General features: G+C 39.0%; 1 protein-coding gene across 9 annotated transcripts in view; it reads right to left on the reverse strand.

Annotated features, from left to right (window-relative positions):
* FAT3 (FAT atypical cadherin 3) overlaps positions 1-18092 on the reverse strand; it is a 677903-nt gene that overhangs the window by 639187 nt on the left and 20624 nt on the right. For 4 of the 9 annotated variants that reach the window (XM_078339977.1, XM_078339973.1, XM_078339975.1 and 1 more), the window contains exon 2: positions 15608-15876. The exons of the other annotated variants lie outside the window; for them this stretch is intronic. In XM_078339977.1, the coding sequence (XP_078196103.1) occupies positions 15608-15707 (100 nt within the window). In that variant the 5' untranslated portion in view covers positions 15708-15876. The remainder of the gene's footprint in view (positions 1-15607; positions 15877-18092) is intronic. 9 annotated transcript variants of the gene reach the window in all.

The following is an 18092-nucleotide window of genomic DNA, read 5'->3' on the forward strand; positions in this document are numbered from 1 at the left end:
GTCAGCTTCCTGTCCCCTAAGAGCTATATCAAATGCAGATCCCTGCTCTTGGGTTCTCTAGAAATGTGGCTAGCAAAAGATGTCAAGATGAAAAAAGAGAGAGAGAAAATCAAAAGCAACACTAGGATATGGTCAATGCTGACATAATACACTGGGCAAAAATGCTTCATAATTTGTTCATTTTTAATCATTTTGAATTAAAATTATAAGCATGCAAATATATATGTTCATCTATATAGATCTATATAGATGCACACACATACCTATATTCAAATACCACAATTATCACACAACGTTTTAGAATAAATGGAATTTTACTCAGAAGATCCAATCTTCACATCTTGTGCAATCTTCACATCAGAAAGAAAATTTCAGAGGAAGGAAGAACAGTTTTTCACAAATCCTTAAAGTATTTATGAAGCAATGATATGGGTAATGCTCCCATAGCGTTGATGATATGAAATCATTTTCAAGAAATCAATTTTCTATTTACAACTGTCTAACGTAACACAAGGGCAAACACTATACCCTATTGTGTGTGTGTGTACACACACACACACACACACACACACACAGACACGTATTAAATTCCAGACTCTGCTATGACACAAAAACCTGGAGGAAAACCAATTAAGAGAATTGAGAAAAAAAAAAGATGGAACCCCTAGAACTGCTGACAATACTCAACCCACACTGGGTTAACACAGAGAAATGCTCAACTACGCAAATGGTCAACTCTCCAGCACTGAGCTCTGAATACTGGAAACAAAGCCACTAAGGATTCCCAGGTAGAAGAGATCAACATGTCCTTTATTAGAATAAACAATGCTTATTGTTTTATTGTTAATAAAAATTGTTTATTAGAATAAACAATAAACAATGTAGCATCCAGCTGCAAAGTAAGGAGAAATAAAAAACAAGAAGAGAAAACTAATAGAGATTACTATAAGGGAACCACGGCCAAAGAGAAATACCTACATTTCAGTAGCCACCTTGGCCACAGTAATTGCCTCTATGATTCTGTATTCTTTTTTATATGGTAGCACTGGCAAGCATCCTTCAGGAACATTTGCAATCACTTGCATTTTGGACAGGTGATGCAGACTCAGATATATGGGCATTGTCAACCCATCCCATATTCTGGGAATGTTTCCTAGAAACATTCTAGGAATGTTCTATGTGGGACGTTCTAGTTTCCTCAAGGGATATGAACTAAAATCTCAAATAATTATCAGAATAAAACTTGTTTCCATTTTTTTCTTCTAATTACTAAAAATATATCATGATCTACCCTGTTTCATAAAGGTCTAGCAAAAACTCCATTGGGAAGGGAAAGAAACTTGCCTAATTCCCTGAGACTCTGGATGTATCTGCTGCTCTTTTCTGAGTTCTGACATGTGGGGCCAAACCAAGAATCACTTGTGTCTCATAATGGCTCAGGGATTTGGTCCTCCAGCTCTGAGCTAAGTTGTCTTCAGCTGATGGGAAGAGCTTGATACGTCAAATGACTCCTTTGAAGTCAGTAAAGGTGACTATACACTTGCTCTTTCTATCCAATCCTCAAAAGGACCATTGAAGCGACTTCTGGAAAAAGATGCTACTTACAGGAAAACATATAAGAAGTGAAGATGAGGCATTCTGAAGGCTATGGAAACTACCCATGAGCTGTAATTCCCAATCAAGGGCAACTGAGGAGGTCTCCTTCTATTTCCTGATTCAGTCAATACAATTTCTAATTTCCAATTAAATGTTACTTCTTAGGAGGTTCTTACCACCATTCCATCTTTTCTGATGCCTCTGTGTTAAGTGAAAGCTAATCTAATATGGTAGCCTCTTCTAATATGGTAGTGTTTTTAGGTCACATGGAAGAAAAATAATGCTAGAGTCCATTTATTGTTCAAGAGACCTAAGAATTTAAAGAAGAGAGTAAATAAAGGAGAAAAAACATAGAAATAAGAAAACCTGGAATGCAAGCAAAAGAAGATAAAATACATTTAATTAGATAATTAATTAAAAGGCACAAATATGGGGAATTTTAATAAAGTGGTAAAATGCCTTGTCATCCAACCAGCATCAATAGGTTAAAGAACTACTGTTTTGGAATTTCAAAGTACATTGCACTTAACCTAGTTGTGTTATCATTCTGATATTTAAAATAAACTTCTAGAGCAATCAAGAATAAATATATGTTAGAATACCACCCAGGCGTTGCTGGAATAATGTAAATGTTTGGAAACTACAAGGCCCTTAGATTGAATGCTATACTGAACTGGGTCCAATTACAACTGGTGGCTGTAATTTTGTTGCACTACTCTAAGCTAAAGTAAAAAATCACACAGTTAGATTTTTGGACAGAAATTCTATATATAAGAAAATATCCAAATTAAAAGACAAAAATAACAAGAGAAAACTAAAGCATTGTTCCTAAAATATCATACCCTACAGCACAGTTTCCAATCCCTTTGCATAAGAGGCACATTCACTACCCAAAGTGTAATGAGGAATCTAGTTTTAACTCCTTCAGTCTACAAACAATGCATGTCAGTCACACACTCTAATTATCCAGAGGTCTGAGGCCCCAGGTTGGAGACAGTAGCTTTAAGATATCTTTAAACTGAGTGTGCCCCTCCTTACCTTTCCTATTTAATGATGTAAGCTCAGTAGATGCCTTTCTTGTTTGGATGAATTCCTCCTTATGTTCTAAAATTTCTCCTGTGAAGAAACTGAAATAATTTTGCCTCTGAAAATACTATCTTTTCACAAATTCCCTGAGCACAGGGATCTGGGATGATTTGTGGAAACAACACTCATCTGAATTTGTACACTGTCATAGCATTTTTAAATATGAATAATGATATACCTCTTTCTTTTTCAATAACTGCCCTATGATAAACTATCACCACACTACCCACAGATAATGATATCACAATTTTTCCCAGCAACTGAAACTGCTTAACATCTGCAGACAAAAAGCAAATAGGATATCCACACTTAAGTTATTTTATTGTCTGGCTGATGTCCTACATGTTGGCATACTTAGTCAGCTTGCAATTCTCAAAACTATCTCAACTCTGATATTAAAGGATGTTCTAAAGTCCACATTGACTTATTAAAGAGAGGCCAGCTACTACATATACACCCTCAGGTACAACCTAACATGGTAACAATACTGTCTAAACTTCAAGATAGACAAGGGACAATGTGATATATTAACTTTACAATCTATGTGTTACAGATACACATAAGCTTCCTTGTCTACATCATGAGTCCTGAATTCATTCATGGCCCATTTCCTGTAACATACCTAGATGAAGACTTGTTACTCTAGTGCATTTACCCACAGGGCCTTAAGGGTTTTAAAGAACTATTGAAAATGGGAGTTTATAAAGATTTTAAAGAAACTGTCAGCAAGATTCAACAAAAGGATGTAAGTCCAGCTATTATTAGCCATCTGTTCCAATTTCATGGCTTACCACTTTTATAACCAAGTAAGAAAGCTGATTAAAGATTTCTTCTCTGCCTTTTCCCCACAGGGCAAAATTTCTAGAGCCTTGGGTCAAATATTTTTCAATATAACTTCTGAAAGAAAAATAGGAGTCTGAGTTCAAGTATACAAATGACCAATCTTAAAACACACACACAGGTGCACGCACGCGCGCGCACACACACACACACACACACACACACACACACACACACATTACTTTAAGCTGGTAAATCTGGAACATTTCTAACAGGAAATGAAAACAAAATTGATGAACGGAGAGGGGTAGAGAGGAAAGGGGCTACAGCCAAGGGCTGCATCTGCCCAAGAAATCGGGTCACACTGACAGGTTTTATCAAATGGGCGCTTAGAATTCTACATGACAGCTGTACAAAGCTCTTCAGCTTCACTTTCCTGCCTCAAAAATAGCAGCTGCTCAGGGTGTAATAGATCCTCTCCCTGGTAAGTAAAACTGTCTTATCTTTGAAAGACTTGAGGGCAAACTCCAGTTCCATCTTAAAAACACCCCAACTACATCTTCTGCTCTCCATCCCTTATTGGAAAAACACCAAAAGTAAGAGGAGAGGAAAGCAGGTTGCAAACCTCCTCCTTTAAAAGCTAGAAATTTTTGTTTAGGTCCCCTCCAGCATTGGGTAAAGTTCGGTCCATTGGTTTTCAATGTCAGGTCTGGTTCCCTTCCAATTCATTTCAATTCAATAACATTTCAAGTAACTTAGAAGACATATAATTCTTTACAAGTTGTTACGTGTAGAGAAGGATTTCTGTTCATTTGAAGTTCTAAGTTCTGAGCACAAACACTTCCATACCACCAATCCAAGGAGGAACTCTTCTTGTGGCTTTGTATAGCTCTCTTTCTTATTGTTAGCTTGTAATACTCATTTAAAGTCCATTTGCGTGGATTTTTTTGTGGAAATTTCAACCCATTTCCTATTTACTACTCATTGCACGATTAGCCTTAATTATAAACATGGCCAATGTATGTGCTGCCCAAAACTATTGCCATTTTAAGTGTCAAGGAGGAATCTGCTGTCTCTTCACAAATAATTAACAAACCCTTCAGTCAAACTTTAAATTATGTTTTTCCGCTTTAAATGTCAAGAGTTTAAATCTTATGCAGCAGCAGAAAGTTCGGATGATTTCCATATTGTATTTCCTGCTCTTTCCTCCTCTTACTTTCTGAGAACTGCTTGAACCATTCCATTCTCTAATTCTCTTAAATAACATTTGAAATAATGAGTCCTAAGAATTAAAGGTGTATTTTACAGATGCAGGAGCATGCTCAGAGGGGCACAAGCATTTACTCACTATATTGCACTGCTAAGGAAGTGTCAGATCAGGATTGGAAAGAAAAGTAGTCTGGCCATAGCTCTTTCCTGTCCAACAACTCCCACCCCTGCCCCCCACACACAGCACAACCATATTTCTCCTTTCCCACCCAATTCTGTTAATGCCACCATCTTTCTCCTTGCCATCTAACCCTAATTTTTCATCTTCTTCCCCACCCCACTCAGAATCAGTGGGTAAAGAGCTGGTTTTTCCATAAGGCCTTGGTCTCTACTTCTATATGTTCATTCCACCTGCTTTAGGGCCATCTCTTATTACCACTCATCCTAACACACCAGCCTCTACGGCATCTCTTTCTCTGACCCCTATGTGCCTCTGTGTACACTCCTGCTTCCAGGTAACTCTACACAAATCATGGTTCTCATAATAATGTCAAGATGCTCACAGTTTTTAGGGAAGCACAACTGCCTAACAAATTAAGTTCTAGCGCCCTTCTGAACATCCAAAAATCTTGAAAATCTGGCCCCCATTTTCTCTCCTACTACCATCCTGCACACAACCAAAACTCCAATCAAATGAAACTACACACAGTTCTCTCCCAGTGCACTTCTATGTTCCCCAGCCATGGGCCTCTTTCATGCTCCTATACCCACTTGGAACATCTCCTTCTTGGCACAGTCAAGACTGCAGCTAGTGCAAATGCCCTCTCCCATGATCCCACAAGGCAAAGCCCTTGTCTGAATATTACATCACTTTGATCCCTTGGAGCTCTTGCCATTGTATACCTAGAGTTTTAGTTTCTCCTGCAAATGACTTACTTCTCCCACTCAGGAAAGCAATACAGCAGTGTCTGTTTCATTTGTGGGTCCAGCTCAGCTGTAACATGCTAGGCACATAGCAAGCACCCACACTTATTGTTCCAATGAATGTATTTGGGATCATGGAAGCTGGGTCCCTTTATTGGAGTATATTTATATACAGAGCCAAGTCTAGTCTGATACAGATCAGCCAGTAATAAAATTTGAGAACAAGTAGATTATTTTGTCATCCCTGAAGCAATCTGAGTAATAATAAATCACATTAAAACAGAAAATGTATTGGGATATAGCTGGGGGGTGCAAGAAAAAAGAGGCTTAATGTTCTTGATCCCCATAAAGTATCCAAGCAATATAAGGGAATACATATGTGAATGTTGGGGTAAAAACTTACTGCATAATGCGCCCCTTTGACCAGGGAACTCTGGTATGCAAACCTCTAAGCCACTAAATAAATACCTTTACAGTCCATGGAAAAATAAAATGCTCAGGCATAATTAGGTTATATTGTTCATTAAAATGTAGTTCTAATTACACTCAAAACATTTCATGAATGGAGATGAATCAGCATTCAGTAATGACTTAAAAGGGACAAATTGAATTATGTAATTTCTGAGTTTTCAGTCATGCATCAGTCTGATTTCTTGTCTTCAACATGTCTTCCCCTTGCCTGTCTTTACTCCACTACACACCCATTCTGCAAAGGCTCCAGAGACGGCCAGGAGTTTACAGTCCTGAAGAGAATTGGAACACGCTGTACACTTCACATTTCGTTGATATTTTTTGAGGCAATTTTTTCCTGCCTAAAATTTTGAAAGATGGAAAATCCATTAGGTAATTATGTCCAACCCAAGAGACCAATTCAAGATCATTCCCTGTAAGTTCACTCACCAGCAATTTTCCAGTCCACTTCCCCAGGGAAATGTTAAAGTTGTCTCCCCCTCAGCTACTTTCAAATTTATCCTAAACCTGGTACCACTGCAAAGTTTTAAATGTAAATGTTATAATAAGACACGAGCTGAAATTGCAAACAGCCATTAAAACCATGATCTCTGTTTTTTGCACAATCTTAGGCACAAATGGAAAAAATCACATCAGGATTTTATGCATTTATGAGCCTCACCATACCTGTTCTCCCACCAAGTCTCAGCACATGGGAGTTGACTTTTTTGTTCTATCATTCTTAAAAGAAGTGACTATCTCAGACTATCTCTGAGGTAGGGTTTTATTTGGATAGTTTTTTTTTTTTTTTTTTTTTTTTTTTGAGATGGAGTTTTGCTCTTGTTACCCAGGCTGGAGTGCAATGACGCGATCTTAGCTCACCGCAACCTCTGCCTCCTGGGTTCAAGCAATTCTCCTGCTTCAGCCTCCCGAGTAGCTGGGACTACAGGCACGTGCCACCGTGCCCAGCTAATTTTTGTATTTTTTAGTAGAGACAGGGTTTCACCTTATTGACCAGGATGGTCTCCATCTCTTGACCTCGTGATCCACCCACCTCAGCCCCCAAAGTGCTGGGATTATAGGCATGAGCCACCGCGCCCGGCCTTATTTGGATATTTTTTCTAAGCTGACACCAGAATGGTCAAGAGCAGGTTACAGAGTTCTAAAACCCTTGAAAATTCAGTAAGGAAGAGGAGCAAAGTTTGTTCATCAATCTAAGATATATTGCTAGTGTTACAAGGAATCCAAGCTTCCCAAGGGCTGAGATTATATGATTGACAGCCTCATTGTGGTCAAGAGTAGGCAGCACTGGGATTAGGAATATCTGGATTCATATCCTGGCTGCACAATTTATTAGCTATATAATCTCAGACAAATTAAGTAATATCTCTAAACCTATTTTCTCAATTTGAAAATGAGCATAACAATACCTACGTCATAGAACTGTGGTGAGCTTAACATAACATATGCATAATGCTTTGCACAAAACATCCTATGGCCCGGAGTAAATCCATAATAAATATTAATGTAATAAAAACCTTTAAATTACTATTAAGCTTCACAGAATCTCAGCACCTTGCATTTAGAAAGGGCTTGGTTTACACATGCCAAATGATGCGTGGATTTTCTTTTGGTTTTGCACTTTGTTTTTCTAATTTTCTCCTTATTTGTTCATGATATTAATAACCCTAGTTTTATCTTTTGACCCACCATGTTTTATTAACTCTATAAATGAGTCACATTTTTTCATCTCTCTCTCTCTATATATATATTTAACAATTGTGTTCACTTGGAAATTCCTGAAATTTAAAAACATTTAAAGCATTCCCTCTGTTGCTGAGGGAAATAATGAGCATTTAGTAGTGTGTGAGATTAAATAGTGAGCACACATTTAAGGGTGGTCTCTTCTAGACACCCATTTCCCTCCTGGATCTCTATGTCCTATTCTGTAAAGGATCTATTTACTGTGCCAAAAGATAGATCCTATATCAAAGAGAAATAATAAAAGGAAAGCTGAAAAATACAGCCAGCCAAAGACACTCAGTATTATTTAGACTCAACAAGAATCTTTCATCTATTATCAAACTTCAATATCTTGATGAGAATGATAGACTTTTATGTTTTTAAGGATAGGTTTTCACAAAAAGCTAAGGATATTTGCAGCAGAGTGCAACACCCTAATTTTACTTAATTTTCTCAGTTTTATGGGGTAGATGTCACCTCCACATTTCAACTATTTGGGCAATGAATGCTGTGTCCAGTTTCACCCACTCTGACATCTTTGTCATAGCAAAGGCCCTGTTACTAATTGGTGACAGTGTGAAATATGAATGACATGGAATATTTCATTACTTATAGAGCAGGTTCATTTATATAGACCCATTCCCTCAAAGTTGATCACTTGTGCCAGACTCAATTTCATTGCCATAAAATTCTATAGGGAAGGTGTTACTCTTTTCCCCTCCTTACAGAGGACACCGAGGCACAGAAAGGTTAGGAAAATTCCAACCTCACAGCAGCTGAAGAATGGCACAGAAAGACCCCATTCAGAACAATATCTTCTTAACTACTCTATTAGAATGGCTCCTTAACATTCAAAGTAACTATAATGGTGCCTCTCCACTGGTGAAAATGTAGAAATCAGATTGGTTCTGTAGTGATTCATTCAATCATTCATTCAAAGATTCAGTATACTTCTATTTAGTGAGTTCATACTATATGGCAAGGACTGTGCTAGGGAGTGAGTATTTAATAACAAGGAAGACAAATAATGTTTCTGCCCACAAGGTGTTTGTAAACTACTGAGAGTTTTTTTTTTTTTAACCCTAAAATGAAAAATTACCTAATTAAAAATTTTTAAACTAAAGTTAAAGTATACAAATAATCATTAAATAAAATCAGGATCACTGCTACAAGCCCAGGGAAGGGCCTGTGAGGGAATACAGCAGACGTAACCACTTGTATCTGAAGGGTCAGGGTACAGATCTCTCATGCACCTCATAGGGCTATTAGCCAGAGTTAACTTTAGCTGCAGCTTCTGCAAGGGCAAAGTAGCTACTATATTTGCTGCTATAAATTTCAGACATGTTTTCTGTCCAGTAGAATTGTTCAGCCAATTGCAGATTATAAAAAGTAACGAGTAGCCAGATGTGGTGGCTCATACTTGTAATCCCAGCCCTTTGGGAGGCTGAGGCAGGCAGATTATCTGAGGTCAGGAGTTCAAGATCAGCCTGGCCAATATGGTGAAACTCTGTCTTTACTAAAATTACAAAAATTAGCAGGGCGTGGTGTTGGGTGCCCGTAGTTCCAGCTAGTCGGGTGGCTGAGGCAGGAGAAACACTTGAACCTGGAAGGTGGAGGTTGCAGTGAGCAGAGATCACACCATTGCACTCCAGCCAAGGTGACAAGAGTGAAACTCCGTCTCAAAAAAATAATAGTAACAATGAAAGATGGCTAGCAACGCTTCCCTCACCTCACCCTGGCTCTCTGTGGCTTCTAAGAGTAAAATTTCAATAGGGTACCATGTCATAAGTAGTTCTCTACTTTCTAGCCTAACATCAAAACTTAGTTTGGAATTTACCTAAGGCTCCCCTCTGCCTAATGATCTGAAAGTTTTAATATACAAAAATGTCCAAGTTTTCTCAAATGCTCAGTGGAGAGGCTTAATATTTTGAGCCAGCAGGATCTTAAACTGTTTGAAACTTCTTTATACACTTTACCCTTTAAAATCTTTCTAAGATGCATTGATACAGCTTTTTATCTTTGCAACAGTCTGGTAAATAAAATAAAACTTATCGCTGATTAATTCAGAACGTTGGATCCTTCTGCAAGATTTCCCAGGATACCAACATTTCCTAAGTCTTGTCTCACTGTCCATATCTGGGTGTGGAGAACACAGCCCTGGGTGTGAAAGACTGTGTACAGTTTTAACGATGACATAAGGCAGTGTTTCTGGGTATCTATGCTTCTTGGGTAGCACAGCATCCCAGGTGGAAAGGACAAGAGGATGATGCAAGAACTCTTAACCCTGAGCCCATCACAGTGTGGTGCTTCCTTCCCCTGCAACCAGAGAAGTTCTGCTTTTGTCTGCTCCAAACTTGGAGCTTCTATGGAGCATTTCAATGCAAAGACACGATGCCATTTCTTTACAAGTTTAGAAAACTACCAACAACTGATTTGTAATTAGTAAGAGTTCACATTCAAGTGAATCAAATCTCCGAGATCTGGGAATTTGCAATGTAGTATTTTCCAACTGAAGAGTCTATGTGACTCAGCGAATCTGCTCTCCTCCCGGACCATTTACCTGGGATGTTTCTGCAGTAAACAAATTCCTCACAAAATAGGACTTTCTTAAAATTCCCCTTTTGAAAAAGTACCAGGGAGAAAATATATGACTAAACCACATTTACAATTTTGACTAAAAATAGTATTGCTTCATATTAAAAGAAACCCGAGTCACTGTGAAGAAAGGCTCTCTATAAATCCCATATACTTAAGCTTTCCAGTTGGTTTCCTTTCCAAAGAGCCAATAAATATGTCCTAGGTGCTCTTGGCAAGTGAGATCACCAAGGCCCATTCCACAGAGGAAAAGCTCAGAGCAGAAACCCAGGAAACAGGCAAATCATATTAAGAACAAAGGGCGATGCTGACCACTCAGAAGTTAGTGGTTTACATGGCTAACTATACCGTGGAGTATAGATCAACTGAAGAGAACCCACGCAAGAGAGGAGGGCTCAAATCGAAAGTGTACTGGTAAGAGCAAGGGGAGCAGAAGGCATCCCAGAGATGGAAGAATGGAAGGTCGGGTACAACGTGGTGTGATGAACTTGTTTTGCTCCCTATGAGTAGATGCATTTCTTCTTCTTCTTCTTCTTTTTTTTTTTTTAGACAGAATTTTGCTCTTGTTACCCAGGCTGGAGTGCAATGGCGTGATCTCGGCTCACGACAACCTCCGCCTCCTGGGTTCAAGTAATTCTCCTGCCTCAGCCTCCAGAGTAGCTGGGACTAAAGGCGCGCACCACCATGCCCAGCTAATTTTTGTATTTTTTAGTAGAGACGGGTTTCACCTTGTAGACCAGGATGGTCTCAATCTCTTGACCTCGTGATCCACCTGCCTTGGCCTCCCATAGGCGTGAGCCACCGTGCCCGGCCGCATTTCTTAGCTCCACTCAGCAACAGGGAAAAGGGAGAACCAGCTTCAGCATTATACCAAGAAACTTGGCCGGACCTGTGAGGGTCCTGTCCATGCCTCCCAGCACCGCTCAAAGGAAAGAAAAGGCACACTGCAAGGCTGCTCCCTGGGCAATGAGAGGGACAAGTGAGCCTGCAAAACACTGCCTGATTCAAGCAAAAGGAAGCAGTAAAAGTAAAGGGTGGCAATAGCTGTAAAAGGAGCAGGAGGTACCCAAGCTTTGCTAATGGTCTCAGCCTGATAGTCAAGCAGCCCAGGAAAAGCAAAATATCTGCAATGTATCCCTCCTTACCCAAAGTTCTAGAGGGCAAGAGGGGAGCACAGGGGCTGATAAAGAGATGCCGTTCCAGAAGTTTTGCTGGTGGGGGTTCATAGAGAAATAGTCATATTGCCACCGGAGGAAGGTTTAGCTGCAGTTACTTGCTTGTTCTTTGCCAAGTAAGTGGCCTGAGTCAGTGGGATTTGTGAATCTATCTTTTAGAGGTCCCCTGATTCTGATGCACAGTCAGCATTGGGAACTATGTGTTAGGAAACAGCTTTCACACCAGCAAGTGACTGTGGACAGGGCCAAGGCACAACAGTAGAGAGAAAAGAAAATGAAAGGAAACAAAAGAAAGCACAGGAAAGGATACATAGTTCCAATACAGTGCCTGCCACCAAGTAAATTCTTTGAGGTTCTCTGTTAACGTGATTTAGAGAAAGACTGTTCTCTCCTGAATGTCACCTCACAGAAGAACCGTAAGCATAGGATTCCTGTGAAATGGTCATAATGGTCCTAGAGCTCCACAGCTGTTTAACCATGTTGGTAGAACCATGTCATACTGGTCACACTAACCAGTACGGCTGGTTAGCGTGGTTGAGATGCTGACAAACAAGTCAGTTGAACCCAAAGGAGTTCACTTTTCATTCCGTTCCATTGACCTTGCTTCATGCAGATACACAACTTAGTAGAAAAAGCTCTCAATTCCAAGGGTTGTGCAAAAAGCTGGTGTCAGGCAAAGTTGCTAAGTTAGTTTTCTGCATTTTTCCTCTGTAACACTTCATTCTTTTCTGATGTGTGGGTTTTAATTGCCCAGGGAGTCTTCTCTGCAGAAGCTCCATCATGCCAAGCAGCTTCCATTCCTCACACATTTCTTAACAGTTCAAGGCATTCCAGGCCTTGCTAAGTTATTAAGTGCTCACTGTTGAAAATGGTGACACAGAGGCCCAGATAACCTAAACATCTCTAAGAGTAACCAAAAGTTTGCTTGTGTGGCACTTCCAGGCCTCTTAAAGCAAAACAGAAGAAAAGATATGGTTTCCCAAGCATACTAACAGCACTTTCAACATACACTCAGTTTGTTGATAGAGCCTTTCTGGATCATGGGTAACTTAAAATAACACACAAAAGCAAGTAAGATCTTACTTACTCATTTACCATCTCTTTCCTTTATGAGGGTGGGACCTTATCTGTCTTGTTCATCATATATCCCTGGGGCTTGAGAAAGCCCAGCTAGAAGTAGGTACTCAAATTTCTTATTTATCCAATTAATGAAAAAGTCATTTATAATTATCAAATATAACTCATGGGTCTTTTCCCAGTAAACTTATTATTTTTAAACTATAGCTAAAATAAATCTGAAGTTTTTAAGCATATTGCTGGAGAAATGAAAGGTAAGAAAACTAAAATAGGAATAATACCTGGTTGTGGAAAAATCTACAATCAGATCATCATGAGACAATTTTATTTCAACAACTTTACCAATTATTTTCAAGTGTGTTAAGAATTAAGTACCTGCCGTTTTGCCTGTCACACTCTAAATGGTCCTAAAGAAATTAAGACAAATAACTGAATGCATTATACATAACATTATTTATACCATAGTTTTTAAGGAAGACAGTGATCTCAAACACATGTAGGTCCTATCACTTGTGTGAGCCTACCAACAAGTGAAGCACCTCCCTCAGGCTCAGGGGCTTCATCTAAAAAGATGAATGACAGAACCTACCTTAGAAGCAGCAAAGCTGATGAGGCTCTCTAGACAGTACCTAGTACAGTATCTGGGGCATAGTTGGTTTTTAATTAATACCAATGCTTATCATTGCCGAAGGACTTGAATTTTTTATTCCGGTTTCAAGGGAATTTTTCTGAATCTGTATATTTACTAAAAGTATCTTAAGAAAACACCACATGTACCACAGAATTTGACTGATTCACAATAAATATGACTATCTTTATCACATCACTCCACTGATTTGACTTTCTGTAGCAACATGGTGAGAGCGGATGTCATTTTACTAAACTGGTGCAAAAGACTCACTTATGCCTGTAAATTCTGTTTGCAAACTCCACTAAGAAACAACAGCTTATACCCAGAACATTTTTTGTCCTCTTCCTGCCTTACCCTTATAAAGAAAATACAAGCAATGGTTCTGAAGTACTAAAGTAGAAATTGGTTCAGACACCTCCTTTTCAAGCCTCAATTGTTTTCCTCTTTCAAAGCACCGTCCCTTAAGAATAAGCCACTTCTCACATGTAAGAGTTTAGCAGTTCTTCAGAAGTCAACTCTATTAATTACAGACATTCTTTTTTTGTGTGTGTGTTTTGAGACGGAGTTTCACTCTTGTTACCCAGGCTGGAGTGCAATGGCTCGATCTCGGCTCACCGCAACCTCCGCCTCCTGGGTTCAGGCAATTCTCCTGCCTTAGCCTCCTGAGTAGCTGGGATTACAGGCACGCGCCACCGTGCCCAGCTAATTTTTTGTATTTTTAGTGGAGACGGGGTTTCACCACGTTGACCAGGATGGTCTCGATCTCTTGACCTCGTGATCCACCCGCCTCGGCCTCCCAAAGTGCTGGGATTACAGGCTTGAGCCACCTAAATGCAGTTCTGCTTTCTTTGTCCCTTCTTATGTATTAAACTGGCTGTGAGAAATTAATTCGGAAAGGAATAACCAAATACCTCCAAATTAAATCAGCTGTTAAACACTGCTTGGAATATAATTTTTTTGTTGTTGCCAATACTGGACCACCAACCTACAAAGTTGACTGACTTGTTATTTAAGAGGATCCTGGGCATTAATATTGTACAACTTCATAGGCCTTCCGTAAGAAATAGAAACTCTATTACTGGTTTATATTATAATAAAAACGCTTAGATGTTAAAAACAGAAACCTCTCCCTTTAGCATTCAGATATCAGTTTACATCTGTAAATAGCAAGAAATGAATGTTTTAAGATCCACCTATCAAACAAGAATTTAAGATGTCATAGAACTGGATTCTATTATAATTAAAACTTAGATGCCGGCCAGGGGCGGTGGCTCATGCCTGTAATCCCAGCACTTTGGGAGGCCGAGGCGGGTGGATCACAAGGTCAAGAGATCCAGACCATCCTGGTCAACATGGTGAAACCCCGTCTCTACTAAAAATACAAAAAATTAGCTGGGCATGGTGGTGCATGCCTGTAATCCCAGCTACTCAGGAGGCTGAGGCAGGAGAATTGCCTGAACCCAGGAGGCGGAGGTTGTGGTGAGCTGAGATCGCGCCATTGCACTCCAGACTGGGTAACAAGAGCGAAACTCCGTCTCGGGGAAAAAAAAAAAAGAAAAAACTTAGATGCTAAAAATAGGAAAATAACCTTGCAGAATTTATGTAGCACTTCTTATCCGTAAACAATAAGAAACAAATGGTATAGGATTCATCTATAGAATAATTTAAAATGTCTGAAGCAGAGAGCAATTAGTCTTTTTAAATAGAAATAATAACAGTAAGACTTCAACTCCTAAGATTTACAAAACCAGAAAACTTTAGAAACAAAAGAAATCATACATGTCACCTCATCTATTATTTTACCACAGGCAATCCCTTCATGACAGATGGAAGTCTATTCTCTCTTGCATCAGAATTATAGATTTGCAATCAGGTAATAATATCTGCAATTATTTGCAAGAGTGGCATCTCATTGTGTAATTAATATTAAATGCTTTCCTTGGTTGTAAAGTCTCTCAAGCTCTCTCCAATGACTTTATGGGTACCACACAAGAGCTTCCATCAGACGGAGGAGAGTTTGCTGCAGGCACCTCAAGTTTTTATAAGGTGTTTGCACTGCCTTTAAATCTATTTCTTCATAATGACACTGTCTTTTGATGCTTTGCTTTTGCATATGAAGCTGAAGGAGGGAATATGAAGTTCTTTGTTACTGTGATTTGAGTATCAATCTTTCCCAGTACTCTCAAGTCTACACACACAAAAGCCAAGAAGCCTCTTAAAAGAAGGTGATTTATGAACTTGTAAAACCCAAGTCAATCAATATGTAATGAAGTAAAGAGAAAAAGAAAGAAAAGCAGGCAGGTGTGACAGAATGTTTGGTCGATGGCAATCACTGACATACCTGGATTGAAAGCATTCAGTTCACTTGCTAAGACCTCCAATTCTGATAAACAGTGATTGATGATTGAGAGACACATTTCAGATCGTACATGCCTCTGCATTTTCCTTCTCCGAAGTCACAGGTGGCGGGTCTCTACGCACAACACAGGCTGCCTTATCACAATCTCCCACTCCCCTTCTGATCATCAATTTCATCTCAATTAGTCCTTGCAGGTTCATCTGAGGTAATCCTGTCTGTTTCCAGAGTGATGCAGCCGTCAGAATGTTCTCCTATTTCATGAACAAAATGCAGGTACTTTAACTTACTTTTAAGACATAAATGTTTTAAAATGGCCACCTGACTTTAAAATTTAGCCTTAAATGTATAAATGTTAAAATGCTGAAATTTAGATGGCCAATTTGTGATGGACCATAGAATTCAGATGTTAGAATATTGGATTCTACCCCTACTCAGTTACATGATCATAGGTAATTCATTCACCCTCCCGAACCTCAATCTATCTGTAAGAAAAGATTAAACCAGATTCAGTCTAAAGTTTCTTCCAGCCCTAAAGTTCTATGATTCTTACCTCTTTTCAGATCATTAATACAGCTGTGTGTTTGAAATTTATTCTGCCCCTTGGGAATTGTCTGTATGGGCCAGGTAATTTTAACAGAAAGTTTTATGCCTTACTAAAATATATGTGAGTGTGTCATTTTGATACATTAAGTTTTGAAATCTTATGTTTGAATTCCAAGTACTGTTCCCATCAGTGGCTTCTCTCTTTTTCCAATATCTACGATTTTCCACAATGACAATATAAGCAAAGAAAGTTGGGGGTAGTTTTAAAACAAATTTTAAAATTTTTTCTTAATTTTCGAATTCTCAAAGTGCTGATGGGTGGCAACTACAGGGTAAATTTTTCTGCACAGATTTAGTCAAAGGGTAGACTTTTATGCATTCTAGCAATACAGATATGGTATTTATGACATCTGACAGCTATTCTAATAATCTTTCTTCAACATCCATTACCTTTCATATTTACATCTTTCCTTTGGCAATTCCAAACTGAAGGAAAAATATGCAGAGGGTAATGCCATCTGTATGAGACATGAAATCTAGTGTGAGATGTGTTGATTCAAATACTAAAAATGATATACTCTTCCAACTCATTTTCTCTGATTTTTCCAACTGATACATGAGAGTATGAAATATAAATGTAGCCATTCCTGAGAGGAGAAAAAAAAGAGTCTTCAAAGATGAATTTAAAACATGGCTCTCTTTTCTCTGGGTGAAAGAAAATGGTTGTATAATAATAATGAGGGAAAAAGGAAAGATTAGGGCAATAGGAAGATAATTCCTTCTGAAAGATTAATTCTCTATGGGAAAACCATTTTAATCATTTCTTTCACATCCTTCTTAAATGTTCATTTAAATCTTATTCTTATTTAATTTTAAAGTTATTATCTACATGAACTTGCTTTCTTTGAGACAGGGTCTTGCTGTGTTACCTAGGCTAGAGTACAGTAGGCATTCACAGATATGAGCACAGCACACTACAGCCTCAAACTCCTAGACACAAGTGAATGTCTAACGTCAGTCTACTGAGTAGCTGGGACAACAGGCTCATGCCACAATGCCCTAACAACTTGCCTTTTTAAATGGAAAGGGATCTAGTTCAGTTTCAGGAGGTAATCTGAAACTTGAAATCACAAGCTTGAATATAAAAAAAAAAACAGGTGAACTGAAACATCTTACAACAGGCAGATTTCCTCAAAGAAGTCAGCCATAGTACAGAGCTGCGTTTGCCAGCAAATGTTCATCAATGCCTAACAACTGGTAATGCTTGGTAGGAAGACAGACTTGCTCTCTCTTTTACAGAGGAAATTGAAAAATGACTCCCTTCTGATTTGGAAAGGATAGTCACAAAAGCTTAAGTTACCAACACAGAGGTGTCCCATGTGTCTGTAATCTTTCTTCATGCTTCTGCCAAGTGGAAAAAATGAGGAAAGAGTGAAAATGTCAGGTGAATGACTTCAGCAGTTGCAGAAGAGCACACCCACCAAGGGCAAAAGAGAACAAAAAGGAGCAGGGATTTGGGAGCCTTACAAAAATAAAAAAGAAGACAGGGTTTCAAGGCTCAGCCATGTTCCCAAGGCTAAGGCAGATACAGAATCAGGTAAGGCAAGAACCTTCTTTATTTTGCCATAGTGAGTTCAAGGTCCACCCTGCTAACCTACCCAACACACTCACCTCAATTCCTGACAACACTCACTTCAGCTCCACCTTAGGAGCCTAATTCCACAGCCACACCCCAGACCTTTGTCATTCCTTGGAACTGCCGCATCTCTGGAATCACTGGGACATCCCAACCTCTCTAATTTCCAATCCTTCTACCTCTCCAACTCCCTGAAAGCTCCCTCTAAACTGGTTTACTTTCACCAAGAGTTTTTGTCCTTCCACCGGTGAAAAATGTATCAGTCTTGTTTCATTTCTTACTCCACCT

This window comes from Callithrix jacchus, chromosome 10, assembly GCF_049354715.1.
Source record: "Callithrix jacchus isolate 240 chromosome 10, calJac240_pri, whole genome shotgun sequence".
Classification (NCBI taxonomy): domain Eukaryota; kingdom Metazoa; phylum Chordata; class Mammalia; order Primates; family Cebidae; genus Callithrix; species Callithrix jacchus.